Source organism: Pipra filicauda, unplaced genomic scaffold, assembly GCF_003945595.2.
Source record: "Pipra filicauda isolate LSUMZ 115617 unplaced genomic scaffold, ASM394559v2 scaffold413_size774581_pilon, whole genome shotgun sequence".
Classification (NCBI taxonomy): Eukaryota; Metazoa; Chordata; class Aves; order Passeriformes; family Pipridae; genus Pipra; species Pipra filicauda.
Window position 1 is genome coordinate 457,471 of NW_024104547.1, and position 18,157 is coordinate 475,627.

Sequence of the window (18,157 nt, forward strand, 5' to 3'; positions counted from 1 at the left end):
ACCCCAGCCCTTTGGGGGCAAGGGAAGGAACAGCTCAGCAGTGTGAATGGGGAGGAAGAGCACAGTGGTAAAGAGAAAGGGCAGATATTTCAGTCTGCTCTTAAACCCCCAAACCCTCCATTTCAGCCACCCAGGCAGGTCCAGCCTTTGCAGGCAACCTCCAGAGAGCCAGCAGGCACTGGGGCATCCTCCTTCACCAAAACCAGTGTCCCCAGTGCCCCCAGTGCCCTCTACCACTCCCCTGCTGCCGAGTCCAGTGCTTTCCATCACTGCTCATCCCTGTGCTGGCTCTGTGCTGTGAGGGCTGATCTCCTCTCCCTGGAAACAAGCCCATGGCTCCAGCCTGTCCCACCTCGCTCCTCCCACTCCCCTGCCAACAGTTATGGCCATCCTGGACAATCCTGAGGTAGCATTAAGCAAGAGGGAGATTTCCATACAGAAGCATCCATGTGATTAACAGATTAAGAGATTTTGTGTAAATTAAAGCCTTTCTTCACACTTCTCACTTCCAACTCTTCAGCTGTTGCTCTTTTCCTTTTAATCCTGTACAGAAATTGCTGTGGGCCTCATCCCCTTTGCTGCTGTTTTCTCCCCACGGTGACCCAGGGACGTGGCTGGCAGCCCCCACTGCTTTTTGCCACCCAGTTTCCCCAAAATCTTCACTGTGCTGAGTCCTGGGTAGACCCTGCTGCTCCGAGGCCAGTGCTGCAGAGAGGAGGATGCTGTGAGCCCAGCTTGTTTATACACAAACCAACCCAGGAGAGGGGCTGTAAATGCCTCTTTATTTCCATATTTATCATCACACTTCAGATGGATGAGGAACCCGATGGAAAGTTTAGATGAAACAGGGAAGAAATGAAAAAGTGTCAGCAAGAGACAGCTCAGCTGAGAGACTGGGAGCCCCAAGGGCTTCCAGGAGCAAAAAGGCTTTCAATTACTACTCTGCTGCTCCATAACATCCTCGTTTCCCTGCTGCACAGCTGGCAGGGATGGGCAGCTGGGAGCCCTGCCATCCTGTGAGCCCACTGTTCTCCCAAAGACTGCAGCCTGGTCATTGCAGGGAGATGGACCTGAGACCCTAAAGCAGCAATTTTGGTCTTGGTGGTGTTTCATGGGCTGATTCCTTCCCAGATTTTGGAGGGTATCAGCAGATAAATGGAGAGGCTCCAGAAGTATCTCCAGGTAACAGGTGCCATGGCCACTTGTGCCATGGTGGAAAGGAGCCACAAAGCTCTGCACACCTTCAGAACACCCAACACTGGGCATTGGTGATGGATGGAGATTTAAAGCCCATTTTTGCAGGGAATAATGGCTCATAACCATCCCCTCTCCTTTAAGTGTGCGACACCGCTAAGGTGGTCTCCTTGTTTCCACCTTATGGGACGTGTTTTATGACTTGTCCCTGCCCTTGCTCCAGAGCCCACGTGTGCTGTGGTGTGGAGATGCTTCAAGTACAGTGCAGAGGAGGTGGCAGCCGGGGTGTGGCTCCTGGAGGAGGCAGCTGGAGCAGCAGGGATGGGGGCTTTCCAAGGATCTGAAACCTTCAGCCCTGGGAGGGGACTGTCAAGGGATCCTGGCTCTGCTGAGGGATAACCAGGGCTGTGTCCTGCCCAGGGCCCCTGTTCCCTGGGGAGAAGGCAGGAGACAGAGCTGTCCCATGTCTGTCTGCACAGTCCCCCTTCAGCCCCCCACGCTGGTGACTTTACCCCAATCCCTGCTCAGGTTCCCATAAAGGCCCTGCCCAGGTCACTTGAGGTGACTCTTAGAAAGGGTCCCTGGGGACATTGCTGCCCTCGCAGTCCCAGCTGAGCTGGTGGCACTGAAAACTTGAGGTTCCCTTACACCAGCTCTGTACCCACCGGGTCCCTCTGCTCTTGCTCTGGGATTTATTCTCCTCCCTGCCTCTAACTCATTTGTGCAGAACTTGGGATTGATCCCTGTGCCTCCTTCCCTAATTTAATCCAACCCTGACACCAAGCAGGAGCGAGGGAGGGCAGCCCGGGGGGACCTGCACGTGGCAAAGCACTTGGCTGTGAGGAACAGCGTTGTTACTGCCCTGGGATGGAATGCTGGAGTCACCTGGCCTCAAAACAAGGCAGAGCCGCAGCTGTGGATACATCCAGAGGGAGAAGAGTTGTCGGGGATTGTCACCCCCCGGGATCCTGACCCTGAGCTGTGCCACTGCTACCTGGGCAGCCTCGTGCTTCTCTGGCAGAGCCCCTCCGAGGGCAGGGATGGCCCCTGGGCTCATCCCACTTCCCACTCTGGAGTCTCTGAGGGATGAGTGGCAAAAGGCCTGGGATGAGTTGGTTTTTTTGACAGTGAATGAAATAGGATTTGTGCTGCTGGTGATGAGAGGCTGCAAGTGGGACCCACCCGATCCTCGTGGCAATTCAGAGAGGCCGATGCTGAGGTGGCAGAACTGGTCCTGCCATAGCCCCGTGTCCCAGCACACAAAATGGGTGAGAAAAAGCATTTTAGCAGTGAGTGAGGTGACCCTGCAGCTGTGATACCCTAACCCATCTCACTGCAAGCCCTGGGGTCCCCTCAGGGTGTACATGCACTGCAAAAGCACTCTGCTCTGGGCTGGGCTGGGTCATGACCCACTCCTTGGGCTGTAAAGACACATTTCATCATGTCAGCATGGAAAGTGGCTGCTGGTGAGAGTGGGACAGGCTGGGAGGGGATGCACAGCACTGGAGCTGCAGGCTCTTAAACAATTACAGCTACTCGAGCCCAGATTTCATCTCATATTTTGCTACAGCACAACTAAAGCAGTAAAGAGGAAGGAAAGGCTGGGGGGGGAAATCTTTCAGGCAACAATCCTGGTAGGACTCTGTTTAGACTTGTCTGGCCACAAATCCATCTATTTTGGTATAAAGCCTGGACCTGCCACTTGCAAATGTGAGCTAATGAGTCTCCTGCAGCCTGTGGAGTTTGCTTCTTATCCACTAGAATGACACCTCTCGTGCTGGTCCTGGTGCCCCCCAGAGGGAAAAGGGCAATTGAACCCTCTGGACGTCTCTGCCTTGTTGTGTTGAACAGCATCTCACGGCTGTCCTCCGGGTCTTCCCCCAACCAAAACTACTTGCAGGTACTTCAATATGAAAGAAAAATCACAGAAAATTAAGAGTTACCTGGTGAGGGGCAGTGGTGTGAGGCTTCCCAGGGATGGCACCTTGTGGCTTTATTTTGCTTTTGGACTTAAATTGAATGTCCAATTATGTGTCTGGGGGTGTTCAGCACAAGCCAGGTAAATTCATTTCTGACCAAATTTGGGACACGTTGCCATGGCTGAGCTCCTGGAGAAGCCAAACGGCCCTGAGGAGGGGAGGTGGCTCCAGCTGAGCATGCAGCGCTCCCAGGCACAAACCCACATGGCCTTTTCCTGAAGAAAATCTGAATTTGTGTTGGCCCAAGAGTCACCCTGTGGCCCTCAGCACCATCCTCACAGTAATGGCACTGTCTCGCCTCTGGATAGGAGCTGGAAAACAGTAATCCTTGAAATCAAGTAATTAGGGCAGCTGGAAAGGCAAGGGGAAGTTTTATCAGCTTTATTGTGATAGTGAATCCCAATGCAGTGTGAAGCTGCTGATCTGGGCTTGTGCAGAGCAAGAACAAGTTCTGTACATCCCTGGGGCCTCAGCTCTCCCTGCTGCACCACTGCTCCCCAGGACTGGTCCAGCTTTTCCCAGCCCTCAGCCTTGTTCATTGTTACCTTGTGAAGCTGTTGCTGGAGGAGCCATCAGTGCTGTTTCACAGGGAATAACCCAATTCTGCACTCTCAGCTTCTCTTGGGCATCCCAGGGAGGGGATTGTCCTGCTCTGCTCTGCCCTGGGGCAGCCTCACCTGCAGTGTTGGGGCAGTTTGGGGCACCCCAATATAAGAAAGAGATTGAGCCATTAGAGAGTGTCCAAAGGAGGGCAATGAAATTGGGGAAGGGCCTTGATTTGAAGGCGTGGGAGGACACTGAGGGCACTTGGTGTGTTCAGCTGGAGCAGAGGAGACTGAGGGGAGACCTCACTGCAGTTCCAACTGCCTGGGCAGGGGCAGAGGAGGGGCAGGGACTGAGCTCTGCTCTGGGGGGACCAGGGACAGAACCCCAGGGAATGGCTGGAGCTGTGTCAGGGCAGGCTCAGGTTGGATCTCAGCCAAAGGTTCTTCCCCCAGAGGGTGGTGGGCACTGCCCAGGCTCCCCAGGGCAGTGGGCACAGCCCCAAGGCTGCCAGAGCTCCAGGAGGGTTTGGCTGATCCTCTGGGGCACAGGGGGTGACTCTTGGGGCTGGGCCTGTGCAGGGCCAGGGGTTGGACTGGATGATCCTTGTGGGTCCCTTCCAGCTCAGCACATTCTGTGATTCTGTGATGAGGGAAGACAGAGGTGCCAGTTCCTGGTGTTTGGGAACGCTCTGAGCTCACAGCAGTGCTGGGCAGTCCCTGCTGGCACAGGGCAGCACCTGGCACACCTGGGCAGGATGCTCTGGCCAGGGAGACCATCCCCAAATCCCACCCTGCACTAGGGGCCAGCCACTTTGAGCAAAGCTGGCCCTTGAAGGAAGGAGTTTACCATGAGGAATCAACTCCATGAAGTGCAGTTCCCCAGGATGCTGCAGGATCAGGGCTCTGTGCTCATTAACCCCCAGGGCCACTGAGGAAGCCCAGGAGTGGCTGCAAACAGGCAGCTGAAGGCTGATGGATTCCTGCTGCCTCCCACCGAGGCTGCCCACAATCCATCAATTACCTATCTGCTTAGTCCTTTTCTCCAGCCTTTTACAATCTAAATAGCACATTTTATAGTCGCAGCTAAGTGATGTGATCAACATCAATTACCTACTAAAAGAGAATCAAGTCTTGATTTAAAATTAAGTGCCGCATTTTGCCATGTTCTTTATATGTAGCCAACAGAATAATTGCAGTGAAATAAAAACTAATTACACAACTCCACAATTAGGCCTCCCTCCTAGTGCTGTGATTGTCTTTAAGTACATTGATGAAAAATTACTCCCAGCCCTAAATTACTCTCTCACACCCATCTTCTCCAATACCTTTGAAAAAAACCCTCCACCCCATCAGATCAAACAGAACTTGAGATACACAAGATAACACATGCAGAGAGTGTTTCCTCGTCTCCTGGATGTGGGAGCAGTTTCAGACGCAGGATTAGGCTGGGATTGTCTGAGGATGCAGCATTGCTGCTCTGTGGATGGACTCAGTATCTCAGCAAGGCTTCCCAAACCGCCTGGGCCTGCCACAGCCAGGGAGAAAATCCTCTTCCCTGTGTTCCAGCTGACATTTGACTCCTGGGCTGAAAGCAGAGGCCAGTCCTGCCCAGCTGCCAGCCTGGGGCTCGCTGTGTGGAGGGGTTTGATTGCTGTGCCTGAAAGAGGGGGATCACACGGCTTCAGAGAGATGGGGGATCATCCCATTAGTGCTGTTCCAGCTGGCAGAAACAAGGGGCAGAGCTGGATCCAGCTCACCTGCCCCACTGGAGAGATGACAGCAGGGTTTGGGCAGGGATGGAGCCATGTCCTGAGCTGTGGCAATGCTGCTCCAGGAGCACAGAGGGCCTGGAGCCCAGGGGAAGGAGAAGGAAGCGGCTGGAATAGGGCAAGGCAAAGGCCAGGAGTTACATGGAGCCAGAAAGCACTGCTGCCTGAGAAACCACAACCCCCAGCAAAAATCAGAAACCTCAATAAAGCTCCTGATGGGCTTTGTGGGCTTTGATTCCAGATTATGTTTTTGAGGTGTTTACAACCAACCTGGAAAGACTGAAAGCATTCAATTACTCGAAAGGGAAGCTGAGATTTGCTCACAGTCAATCTCCTGCCTCCAGCATCTCTGTGGGTGCCAGCAGCAAAGCACAGCACATAGGTGAGCAGAGCCACGGGGGCACCAGCCCAGGGGTCTGTGCCACCCCTTCAGTTGTCACCTGCTGTCCCTGAGCATCCTCAGCTGGATAATTAAGCATTGCAGTTTAATTTTGGGGTTGGCAGGGTGGGTTTGGCTGCTGTGTGGTGAATCCCATGGGCTGCTCCTCAGCCACAGCCCAGCTCTTGCCAGGGAGGGTTGCACAGCTCCTGGCTGTGGATTTTCCATCATTTCTGCAATGCCATCATTCAGTCACCACCGGAAGAGGGGCAGGAAGTGCTTTGGCATCTGATTTTAATCAGCACAGTGCTGGAAGTGAACAAGGCACAGGGAGTTGTGGGGTCACACTTGCAGCAGCCCAGCATTCCCTGTGCCTTTTCTGACTTTCTCACCTCATTCTCGGGCCAGGGGTGCCAAGCCTGTGAATTGACACCCTTGTATCTACCTGAAACCTCACGACCTCCCTCGGAACACGTGAAAAATAAAGGTGCTGAAGCAGCCTGTGGCAGAGATATGTGAGGTGTGAGTCCAACAATATCTCCTGATCCTTGTGAATATCCCCTCCTGTCCCCCAGCACACATTTCAAATATCCCCTCCTGTCCTCCAGCACCCATCCCAAATTTCCCCCCCTTCTCTCCCAGCACCGGTGCCAGGGCATCTCAGGACACCCCAACATGGGCAGCTGAAGCCCCCCTGGCCCAGCCCCCCTCCCCGGCTGCACCCCCGTGCCGGGGGCTCAGGGCTGTCCCTGCCCTCCCGTCTCCCCCCCGCTCCTGGGGCTGCTGGGGCCCATCAAGCCCCGGTGCCACCACACGGGTGAGGGTCCCAGAGCAGCCCGAACGGCAGCAGCGCATGTTCAGCAAAGCTGCTTATTCCACACAATTTCCCTAACATGGAATCATGGCTAGGCTTCACGAACGAAGGAATCGCTGCGGTTGGAAAAGCCCTCCCAGCCCATGGATCCACCCTGTGCCCCATCCCCACCTTGTCCCCAGCCCAGAGCACTCAGTGCCACGGCCAGGCCTTCCTTGGACACCTCCAGGGATGGGGACTCCAAACCTCCCTGGGCAGCCCCTGCCAGTGCCTGAACACCCTTTCCAGGGAGAAATTCCTGATGCCCAACCTAACCCGACGCGGAAAGGTCCCTCAGCCAGTCCCTCCCTGAGGGGAGAGCTCCTCCAGGCCTGCACACCCCGGCGAGGCCGGTGCCCGCTGCCCGGGACAGGCCTTTCCCACAGCTAGGGCGGCTCCTGACCCGGCCCGGGACAAGGCTTGGCCGGACAACGCTAGGCCCGGGACTAGGCCCGGCCTGGACACGGCTCGGCTCGGACATGGCCCGGACAAGACTCGGCCCGGCCCGGCCCGGCCCCGGCCCTCCCAGGGCGGCACGGCCGCCGCCTCACGGGGCGCGGGCGGGGCCGGCGGGCGGGGTCAAGAACGGAGCTGATTGGGCGTGGAGGGGAGGGGGGCGGGGCCGATGGGAGGAGAGAGGGCAGGGGCAGTGCTGATTGGTCGGGGCGTGGTCAAGGGGCGGGGCGTGGTCAAGGGGCGGGGCCGGGCCGGCCGGGCGGAGCGTGCGCAGTGCGGAGCGGTGAGTGGGGGGGACGGGGTGGGAGGTCCCGCCGGGGTCCTGAGGGGCCGCGGCCCTGCCCCGGGACACGGCCCCGGCACGGCCCCGGCACGGCCCCTGTGGGCACGGGCCGCTGCCTCCCCTGCGCTGCCGCTGCCCTCGTTCGAGCGGAGCCGGCGGTGAGGCCTTGAGGGGGCCGGGGCTGCCCCGCTTCGGCTCCGAGCGGACGTGCGCGGGCCGTGAGGGACGGCAGTATCCGGCCCCGGGGGCTGGGGCAGGGCAGGCAGCCGCTGGGGCTGCAGTGCGGGCCCTGTGGTGGCACTTACCCACGCTCTGGGGCAGGACAGGGATCCCTTACACTGAGGCGTTTCAAACATAAGTATCTAAACGTAAGTTGCCCCAAACAGGCGCAGTTTGGGTCCTGCCTGGAGCACACTGACCTCCCAGGCAGCTGTGGAATAGAAACGTGCTGGTACCGCTGGAGCAGCTCCAGGACATTAAAATGGATTTTTCTTCAGGGCCTGAATTTTAAAACTGTTTAATTATTTTGGTACGAGCCTGCATATGGCTCTCTGGCTGGAGAACTCGCAAAATTACACGTTGCACAAGGCCGGGGAGCGAATGCTGAGCAAATGGGATTTTGTGTATAAACACTGTTTGGAGTGTTGCCTGAAAATGTTTAACTTCAGTGGTTGACTAACACTTGGGCGAGGAGTGATCTTTGACAGAGCACTGGCGCTGCCGCCTCTCAGCATGGCTGGGTTTACACTAACAAGTTTTGTAGATACAATTTCTTACGGGCAAGTTATTTACTCTGCAGTGTTTGGCTGCTAGAACTGAGCCAGTCCCAGTGCGGGGCGGAGGCAGAGCTGCCTGCACCGGCGCTGCTGGGTTTGCCTGCCAAAGGAGGGTAACGTGCAGAGGCATTGCCGGGGTGGAGTGTCTGTGGAAGAGCCTGCTCCGAGCACAGCCCTGGCAGGAACCTTTGAAGTGCAGATAAGTCTCTGGAGGACGTTAGAAGATGATGACACACCCTGTCATTTACCGAACGTGCTGCCGCAGCGTCCCTGCTCCGTGTGAGCCTTTAAATTCATTTGTGCTCTGGGAGCAGCATTGTTAAGGGATGGACTTGTATTTTTCTGTCTTTTCTTTCCCTCAACCCTGCCTTAAAATGACCAGCCTGGATCACGTTGTTTTTCAGCAGCCTCCAGGGCATTTACAGAAACGGTGGAAGTATCCAAAATATTCTCCCAGAAACTTTAGTGTAGGAGTGCAGCTAATGCAGGTGACAGTAGTGCTGGAATCCCTGGCTGTGTGACCACGTATTTACTAGTTTTGAAGGGATACAAATATGATCCTTTTAAAGAAATCAGCTGGAAACAATTCCTCATGAGTTGTCAGAACAGCCCTTGAACCTGCAGTGCTGTCCTCATGCCCTAAAGCAGCACAAGAGCAGTGCTGGTGCTACCACCACCTCTGTTCTTACTGTTGAGAATTTCTTTAGCCTGAGCAATAAAACACCTGTAAAACTTTCCAGCACCCCCAGAGCTCTCTCTGTGTGCTCCTACTTGGGCTGGGTAGGTGAAAGCACATCAGCCATACCTTGAATTTGCAAGGCAGTGAATTATTGGGATAAATTTAGGGATAACAGTCAGCCTTTCTGTGTGCTAATCCTCTCTGCTACTGACTCCCTCCGTGGCTTTTATAACCCCCCTCAGCTCTCCTCACTTGTTCTCCTCTGAGAAAGAACATTTAACTCACGCTCGTGAGGGAGGTGAATCAGCTCTAATTAAGATTTGTTCAGTGCTTTGTTGATAAGTTCTCTGTAAAGCCAGTTGCTATTTTTTTATTAACACCCAGATATTCTTAGCACCTGCAGTGAGAAATGACACAACACTGGGGATCTCTGGGAAGCAGCTCTGCGAAGGGAGACAGTGCCTGCTAACCAGGGCTTTGTCAAATCCATTCTGGCTGCGGTTTACAAGGCAGCTCAGAAAAACTCCAAATCCCCTCGAGTCATTGGGAAATCTTAAATGTTCCTGGAAGTTAAGCCCTGCTTTTGCATGGGATTTGTAGCTCTTACCCCCTTGCTGGATTTCTCCCAAGCTGTCGGTGTGCTGATGGCATCAGCTGCTCTCACCTGCTTTGGAACACCTTGTTGCAATTACTTCAATTCCTTCAGCAATGAGCCCCTCAAATTATCCTGTCTGGGGTAGGGAGGGCTGGGTGATGACCCTTACAGGCTCCAGCCAGTCCCAGAGGTTGGTGGGGCTGTGTGGGGTGAGAGGGGAGGAGGGAAGCCCTTCTCCAGGGGTGCATCCCATCCCCCTGCATGGGAAATGAAGCTGAAGAGCTTCGTTTGTGAAGGATAATGAAGGTGTGAATGGAAATGGTTATGGTGCTCTATGGTGCCTGTAGTGTGTGGGTGCCCCTGCAGTGGGATGAGGAGCTCTGTTGTATTTTGGGGAAGAAGAGGCTGTTCATTTGGCTCTGTCACTGCTGTAGGAGTGGCCAGATGGAGGATGCTAAAATGAAATGCAGGGCTGGAGCAGCCTCCTTGTCCATATGTCCTGAGCCAGGTGAGAGATACTTGGCTCCCGGCTGGGCAGTGCTGGGTGGTGGTGCAGATCTGGGCAGGGGCCAGTTCCCTCTGGGCCCTGATGGAATCCCAGTCTCAGAGAGCCTGACTGCTTGTCTAACTCTCCCTTGCAGCGAACTGAGCAGCCAGGTCAGCTCTTGCTGTCACAGAATGGGGAGCCCAATGGATGGTTGTCCTTCTTGTAGACCCTGTTAAAGTCTGAGAGCTGGTACCAGCCCTGGAGGGAGCGGGATGGAGAAACCCCTCTGCAGGTGGTATGGGGTGCTGTGTTTTACACTGCTGAGTGCTCCACTAGTTGCCCAGATTCTCTGGTCTGTCTGTGACTTAGAGGTGATACCTGGCATGGAGCCCAGAACTGGGAATTTTATGTTCCCAGACCACGGAGATGTTTAGCTCCTCACAGCTGGAGCTGTGGAGTCACAGCACTGGCACATTTAGGCCCGTCCCTGATTTTCCTCAGCATTCCCCCCACCTGGAGAGCTTTCCCCTGGCCTCTCTTTGTGCTCAATCTCTGTTTGTGCTGTTTCCAAGTGCAGTTCTTTGCATTGTTTTCCTGGCTTTTCTTTCTATTGATTTGTGGGTGTTTTGGGAACTTTCCTTCAGTTTATCAATTCCGATCATGACCTCCAGAGTGCTTCCAGCTCTTAACTGCTGGGCATCCTTTCAGGTTTTAGAAAAGTGCTTTCTCTGTTGTTCAGGCATTAATGAAAAGAATGAACAGAAGCAGACCTGGGCTGAGCTCTGAGAGCCCAGACATGAGGATTTCTCCTGTGGTGACATGGAATTGCTGGTAGCTACCCCTAAAGTGTGTGGGGTTGAGTTGCTTTGGTTGGTCTCTTTTTTCTTAGTTAGTAATGAGTACTGGGCTTCATTAAGGTGAGCTCACCTAGACTTAGTCCCAGCTCCTCTGGTTTTTGAAAGCATTGGATGGATAGAGTGAAAAGCCTGCTTTGTGCTGGTCGGAGGTGTGATGGGCAGGTCTCTGTACAGGGGGATTTGTGCTCTGTTTCTGAAAGCTCAGGTGGTTTTCAAGAGCTTTCAAGAACTTTATTTACCTGGGGCTTCTTGCTGGTGCTCGCTGGGACTGGGATGGCTCTGAGGCAATTCCAGAACTCCCTGAGCAGCAGAATATGTGTGGGAGGAATTTGTGTCCAGCATGTCCCGCTCCCCTTTGTTTGTCCACAGGTCTCTCCTCAGTGAGAGTTGGGCTTGTCTGTGTGTGACTAAGGTAGTAAAAATACGTTTTTCTCCTCAAGCAATTCCCAGTTCCTTGTGTGGTTGCTCTGCTCTGAAAGAATTAAAAATTACTTGCTCTGGAGAAATTAATGACACTCATTTTTATCCCTGACTAGTGTCACTAGGGGAGAGGTTGCAGGATACCTCGTTCCACCAGGGCTCTGCCTTAGTGCCAATTTTGCTTAAGGAGGAGGAATTCCTTGAGCTGAAATAGATTTCACTGAAGAAAATGTCACTGCCCAGACAGGGCCAGCTCTACCCACCCTGAGTTCTGTAAGGACTGAGCTGCTGGGTTCAGCTGTTGGAATTTTAAGAGGTTGGTCCTTTTCTGAAATACTCTTCCACTCCATCTTTCTTTGCACATTGGTGTCACTGTGGGGTGAAATTTGGGCCCCACTGAATTGAAGGACAATGCAGGGTTCCTCTGTGGGGTTCATCTCTCCCTCCTCTCCAGGCTGGTAACTTGAGGTACCTGTCCACAGCTGTTCCCTCCAGCTGTGCCTCAGGGACACCATCACGGGGTGGAGATGCTGTGTCCTGTTTGTTCTCCTGGGTTGGTCCATGCCTGATGGTTGAGTCGTAGAATCGTGGAGTATCCTGAGTTGGAGGGACCTGCAGGCACCACCCCGGTGGGTGCCCTGACCAAATTTCAGTTCCAGGGGAGAAAATTCCAACCTCCCTAAAGTGTTCCTGTGGTTTTTGTTGAATTCTTCCTTACTTGTCTCTCGGGGGCTGTGTGCTGTAGTTAAATATGGGTAGAAAGGTTGTGTTCCACTCTGGATTACAGCAGAATCTCACTGATGGATAAATTGCATCCCAAGCCCAGTTTGCAAAGCCCTTTGGGCTTCGTGGGCTGCAAGAAGCTGTATTTTATTCTAGATGTGTGCTTGCTGATAATTCTATAGGATTTGCAGTCAGCAGGTTGTAAGAGCCCTGATTATACCGGTTCCCTGTGCAGTTAGACTCTGCCCAAATAATTCAAGTGCCTGCTGCAGAGAGACAAAAAGGAAAATGGGAGGATGATCCAGAAACCTCTGGATCACTGGAGCAGGTGGGAAGAAGATACATATGTTGGTCTGAAGAAAATACCAAGCCAGGTATATGCCTTTAAGCATCTGAAGAAAACTCAGGATTTTCTTAATGGCTGCCTACTTTAAACGCAAATAATTCCTTTAACAAGGGGTTTTAAGGGTTTAACTTAATTTTAGAATTTTTATTTCAGGCGTACGTCCATAAAATTAACTTCTTTATCGCAGAATGCTGTAATGTCTTCCATGTTGCTGCTCATTTGCAAGAAATCTCTGCACAGTTATTTCTTATGTACCAGTTAAATCTATGAGCCAACAGATGTCAAGTGTAGCAAAAATGCTATAATAATATTATGGTCTAATAATAGTTATAATGATTCTAATTACCTGGTGCAGCTTCTGAGAGAGGCAGTTTCAGAAGTCAGTGCAAAGGAGGTGTTTAACCTTGAACTGTAGGAGCAGGGCATTCCAGAGGTGCCTGGGCTGCACCCCTGTCTCCATTTCGGACATCCCATTCCCTTTATTTCCTTTGGCAAACTGGGATTGGCAGTCTGGGATGCTTTAGATGTTCAGACTTCATTTTGGCTATGTTCAGAGGAGGAGAGGAGTTTCTTGGAATACCAGGATGTGAACCTGCTCATTTTCACCCTCTGGTGCTCGTACTACCTGAGGACAGTGGTACCCCTGGATTGCTCCCACCTCAGGCAGGCTGTGGAGCCTCAGCAATCTCCATCCTTGGTGCCAGCTGGTTGTGCTGCTTTGAAGTGTCGGGGAGGCTTTGCCACAGCCTGGAAAGCACAAAGCCAGCCTGAATCTGCCTGATGGGAGAGCATTTGGGGGTGTCCAGGTGAGCGGCCTGGACTTGTTGATCCCAATGGAGCCTTTGGTATGAGAGGAGAGGAGGGCACTGGGCTGTGCTGGCTCTGCCTTCCACAGTCCGGCCCCCACAGCCTCATCACAACCTCTTTCCCCACATGCTCCATGTGCCAGCTCTGTTATGTCACTCCCAATGCCCCTCTACCACCCTATTATTCCTTTAGAAAGGATCCTGGGCTGTATTTTTTATATTCCGGTGGGTTTTGCCCAACATTTCTATGTGCTGTTAGTGCTGTGGGGTCCCAGAGCTCGTTACTGTTGTAGGATAGATAAGGCAACGTGTAAGGGATCACCTGATTTTGTGACATGAAGTTGCTGAGGAGTCCCTGGGTCCCAGAGCAGAATCATTTCCGCAGAGGAAGCCCTGCATGGGCTGGAATTTGACAGCTTTCAGTGATTATATGCCAGGCTGAACGTTTTTCCTCTAAATTATAGATTCACGTGCTGATGAGAACTCAGCAGGACCTACGGGAACGTGTCTCTTGCTTGCTGGTCCCTGGTATGGGCAGCAGCTGGGAATCTTCTGTTTTCCTGTAAAATGGATCCAGAGGTGCCCTTGGAAGGTTTTTTCTTTGTTTCCAGCCTGCTTGTAGGCTAGGCTAGCATGCTCTGCTTCTTGGGAAAGCCAGCACCTCGGGCCAAGGCTTGTGCTGATGAGAGCTCGGCCACCTTCAGCCTTTCCTGGGGGAGGTTCAGCCTTTCCTGGGGGAGGTTCAGCCTTTCCTGGGGGAGGTTCAACCTTTCCTCAGGGGGAGGTTCAGCCTTTCCTCAGGGGGAGGTTCAGCCTTTCCTCAGGGGGAGGTTCAGCCTTTCCTCAGGGGGAGGTTCAGCCTTTCCTCAGGGGGAGGTTCAGCCTGTCCTTTGGGGGGAGGTTCAGCCTTTCCTCGGGGGGAGGTTCAGCCTTTCCTCGGGGGGAGGTTCAGCCTTTCCTCGGGGGGAGGTTCAGCCTGTCCTTTGGGGGAAGGTTCAGCCTGTTTTGGGGGGAGGTTCAGCCTGTCCTTGGAGGCAGGTGCAGCCTTTCCTTTGGGGAATTTTACCTTCTTGCTGGAGGCAGTACCTGAGCTGGTGCATCACCTTGGAGATGAGACCATAGGAGGTGCAGGGCACAGCCTTTCCCGGGCTCACGGGAAGAAGGATGTGGTAACGGGCTGCGCTTATTTAGGAGAAAATGATTTCTCAGAGTAAATAAATTGTAGAACACTTGGCGTCACCCCAGGTGCTATTAAGGAAAAAATCTCTTCAAGCCAGAGCTGTAAGGCTCATGCAATATTCACTGGCTTTTAACACGCCGCTCCGCGTTGTTCCACACCAGGCGCTGCCGCCGTGCCCGGCGCTGACTCACTAACCCACTTGTGCTTCTACTTACCCTGGGATGCCAAACCTCCCGCTGCTTTCCTTCTCCCTGTATATATATTCCTCATCCTGCCACAAGAGTGCCTTCCTTGTGGGTGACAAGTTGACCATGAGCTGGCAGTGTGCTCTTGTGGCTGGGAGGGCCAATGGGATCCTGGGTTTCATCAGGGAGAGCCTTGGAGCAGGGCAGGGAGGGGATCCTGCCCCTCTGCCCAGCCCTGGGCAGGCACATCTGCAGGGCTGGGCCCAGCTCGGGCTCCTCAGTACAAGAAAGACAAGGAGCTACGGGAGAGGGTGATGAGGGGTCTGGAGCATCTCTTATGAGGAGAGACTGTGGGAGCTGGGCCTGATTAGTCTAGAGAAGGGAAGACTGAGGGGATCTCCTCCATGCATATAAATATCTCAAAGGTGGATGTCAAAAGGATGGTGCCAGACTCTTCAATGGTGCCCAGTGACAGGATGAGGGGTAATGGCATAAACTAAAACACAAGAAGTTTCACCTCAACAAGAATTTTCCAGGGACAGTGGCAGAGCACTGGAACAGGTGCTCAGGAAGGGCCTGGGGTCTCCCTCTCCAGAGACATTCCAAACCCACCTGGATATGTTCCTGTGTCACCTGCTCCAGGTGACCCTGCCTTGGCAGGGGGATTGGACTGGATTATGAGACCCCTTCCAACCCAAACTATTCTGCGATTCCTGCATCCCTTTTCTCATCCCACTCAGTGTCCAGGTTTTCACTGCTCCGAGTTGGTTGCAAGGCTTCACTTTCCCATGACTGGTTGGGTTTCCAAGGGATGTGAAGGGTGTGTGGGTGCACTGAGCTCTCCTGCATGCAGAAACACCTTCCTGTGTTGGCAGGCTGTTCCAACACACCCCAACCCCTGTCTGCTCATGCTGACATCCTTGGGGGATTGGGGACACTGCCTTTTCCTCTTGCCTCCCTCGGTGCACTCTTTCCTTGTCTGGTTTCTGGGACACAGAGAACTGTCCTAACAAGGTCTGGAAGAGCCCTCTGGCCCCTCTCTGCCTCATTGCCTCCACGTCTCATTCCAGACTTCATCTGTAAACATTTCTTTGCCCTTGCTAAACACTGTGTCTCTTAATTTCTCTCTGCAAGAGTATTATTTAATTTGTAACTGTTTTAGGACATTATTTGAAAAATCCGATATGAAGCTGTATTTCATTTACTGTAATGATCCACTAATGCGGGCATATTTCAAAGGCAGGCCATGCAGTACTGTGGGATTTAATTAAATTTTGTTTTTCAAGTAAGCATCAATAGACAGACAATAACAAATGGTGGACAATATGCATACAGAACAAAGTCACTCCATTTTCTTTTCCAAGACCATGGACGTGAAAACACATAGCCCTTAAAATGGACTTGGCCCACTCACAACTGCTGCAGTTAACTCACTTTAGGAGTTTTTTCTTCTTACTTTGACTTAATTAATTTCCTTGCTCTCTTCCTGCCCACAGAATAAACTGTTACACTGTGGAAAATTTCCAGAAGGAGCTGTGGGTGCTCAAAGTGCTGCTGCAAGCCCTGGACTCAGAATATCGTGTTGTTGAGTAGCGTGTGATGGCTTGTCCAGAAGGGCCCTTGCCAGGGTGACAGAATAGAGGGGCTGGGTGTGAGGTCCTTGTTCTGTCTCTGGTGACTGGACAGGGAGGGTGCTGGGAAGGAAACATGGTGTTGCTGCAACCAGCATTGTTGTACCCAGATCAGGAATCACCAAGTGGCTCTTGAGTGCATTTCATTCCTTTTCTTCCAGCGAGTGTGGGGTAATCAAGTACACAATAGATGTGGAGAAGCTTGGGAAGCCTGTTCCAGGTCAGCAGGAGGCTGCTGGGAATCATCATGGCACTCACAGCTGGCACTTGTCCACGTGCTCTGGGGTAAAGGAATTCACGGGTGACACTGTAAATGGGCTCCTTTGTTCAGGCTTGAGGAGGGGGCGAGATCACAGAATCATAGAATCAACTGGGTTGGAAAAGACCTCTGAGATCCTCAAGTCCAACCCTTGATCCAACCCCGCCGTGGTTCCCAGACCATGGCACATCCAGTCTCACCTTAAACACCTCCAGGGATGGTGAATCCCTGGGCAGCCTATTCCAATGTCTGATCACTCTCTCTGTAAAAAATTTCTTCCTAATATCCAACCTAAACCTCCCCTGGCACAGCTGAAGACCCAGCCCTCTTGTCCTACTGCTGGTTCCTGGGAGAAGAGCCCGACCCCCACCTGGCTACAACCTCCTGGCAGGGAGTTGCAGAGAGTCAGGAGGTCTCCCCTGAGCCTCCTCCGGGATGAACAACCTCAGCTCCCTCAGCCTCTCCTCACAGGACTTGTGCTTGAGGTGGTTCAGTTCTGCCTGGCTCTGGTGGCTGAGGTAGGTTTGGTTCTTTCCAAGTGTCTGGAGAATTTGCCATTGTTTAGAAAGAGAACCAGAACTTGCTGAGGGAGTCGGCGCGGGTGCCCTGGACTCCCACAGCGCTACAGCTCTTTGATTCTCTGTGAAATATCTCTGAGTCAGAGAGCTGGAAAAAGCATAAATTTTTCAGAGGAAGAGCCTCCGTTCAGAGATGTGAGTTAAGCCGTGGCCGGGGTTGATGGCTAAAGCTTTGCCTGCTTAACCTGCCTGCAGAGGGATCGTGGGCTGGGAGTGAGGGCTGTGCCTGGGGCTGGCCCTGAGCCAGGCTGGGTCACTGTCCACAGGGCTTCAGGGTGGAAATGGAGCATGGAAACCTGGGAACCTGGGAGACCCTGGCTCCTGACTGTAAGTTCATGAAAAACATCGCTGTCGATGACAGACCTGTGTCTGCTCACCCCCCCCCTCCTCGGGATCTCGGGTAACACTTCCCGCACTCCGGGAACAGCCTGTGTTGTGCTCCTCGCTGGAAGCAGCCCCGCCAGTCCTTTCCAGCTCTCCCGGTGCCTGGCTGAGGGGGTGTGCTGTGCTGCTGGGAGGGTCCTAGGGAGGGAGAATCCTGCCCAAGGAAGGCTGGCACGATGGGGTCCTGTGCTCACTGCCTGTGGCTGGAGAGGAGTCCTGGTACAGATAAAAGGATCGCTAAATAAAACTTGTCATTAGGCATCAGATACTCTTTAATTAAACTGGATAAACCCCCACACAGCTGAGGTTTGTGCTGGTACTGCTTGTGCCAAGGGGAATGCCCTGTGCCTGATTTTGTTCTTCCCTTGTGCCTTGCATTAGGCTGCCAGATTTCTCATTTTTTCACTTCTTTTTGTTGCTATGTAGTGTCACTCGAGGCTCTGTTGCTGAGTTTTGGGACAGACAGTTGCTTTTTGGTGACTTGAAGCAATGTGTCCTGCTTCTGCTGTCCCTTCTTTGGATCTTCAGCCTTTTTTCCCCAGCCACTCTTGCTTTGCCATAAGCAAAAGCATCCAGGAACCTCGGGCCTCTTGCAGACTCATTTTCCCGGGACCATTACTCATCTTCTGTGGAAAGAGCAATTTTTCTGGCTGTGGCAGGGCTCAGGTGGCTGCTCCCAGATGGAGCACACTGGAACATCTGGAGCCAGTGGCTGAGCCATGGGCTGAGAGATGTGCCCTCAGTGCAGACCAGTGAGTGCTTGAGCCTGGTCTTTGCAGGAGCAGGTGAGTGG

General features: G+C 53.2%; 1 protein-coding gene and 1 long non-coding RNA gene across 3 annotated transcripts in view; one reads left to right on the plus strand and one right to left on the minus strand.

Moving 5' to 3' along the window:
* Window positions 1–5,907: 5,907 nt before the first annotated feature.
* On the minus strand, window positions 5,908–7,185 carry LOC120324077. The gene is made up of 3 exons (XR_005565079.1): window positions 6,991–7,185; window positions 6,259–6,366; window positions 5,908–6,175 (listed from the first exon to the last, which is right to left on the minus strand). It is a non-coding gene; the product is annotated as an uncharacterized LOC120324077 (long non-coding RNA).
* Window positions 7,186–7,441: 256 nt separating this feature from the next.
* The window catches only part of SIL1 (SIL1 nucleotide exchange factor), a 99,907-nt gene continuing 89,191 nt past the window's right edge, over window positions 7,442–18,157 (plus strand). The window contains exon 1 of one of the 2 annotated variants that reach the window (XM_027745130.2): window positions 7,442–7,458. Coding sequence is in view for 1 of the 2 variants with exons in the window: in XM_039385485.1 (XP_039241419.1) it covers window positions 17,269–17,307 (39 nt within the window). In the remaining variant the exon portion in view is untranslated. Of the gene's footprint in view, window positions 7,459–17,253; window positions 17,308–18,157 lie in introns of those variants that run through there. The other variant, XM_039385485.1, reaches the window with a different exon arrangement.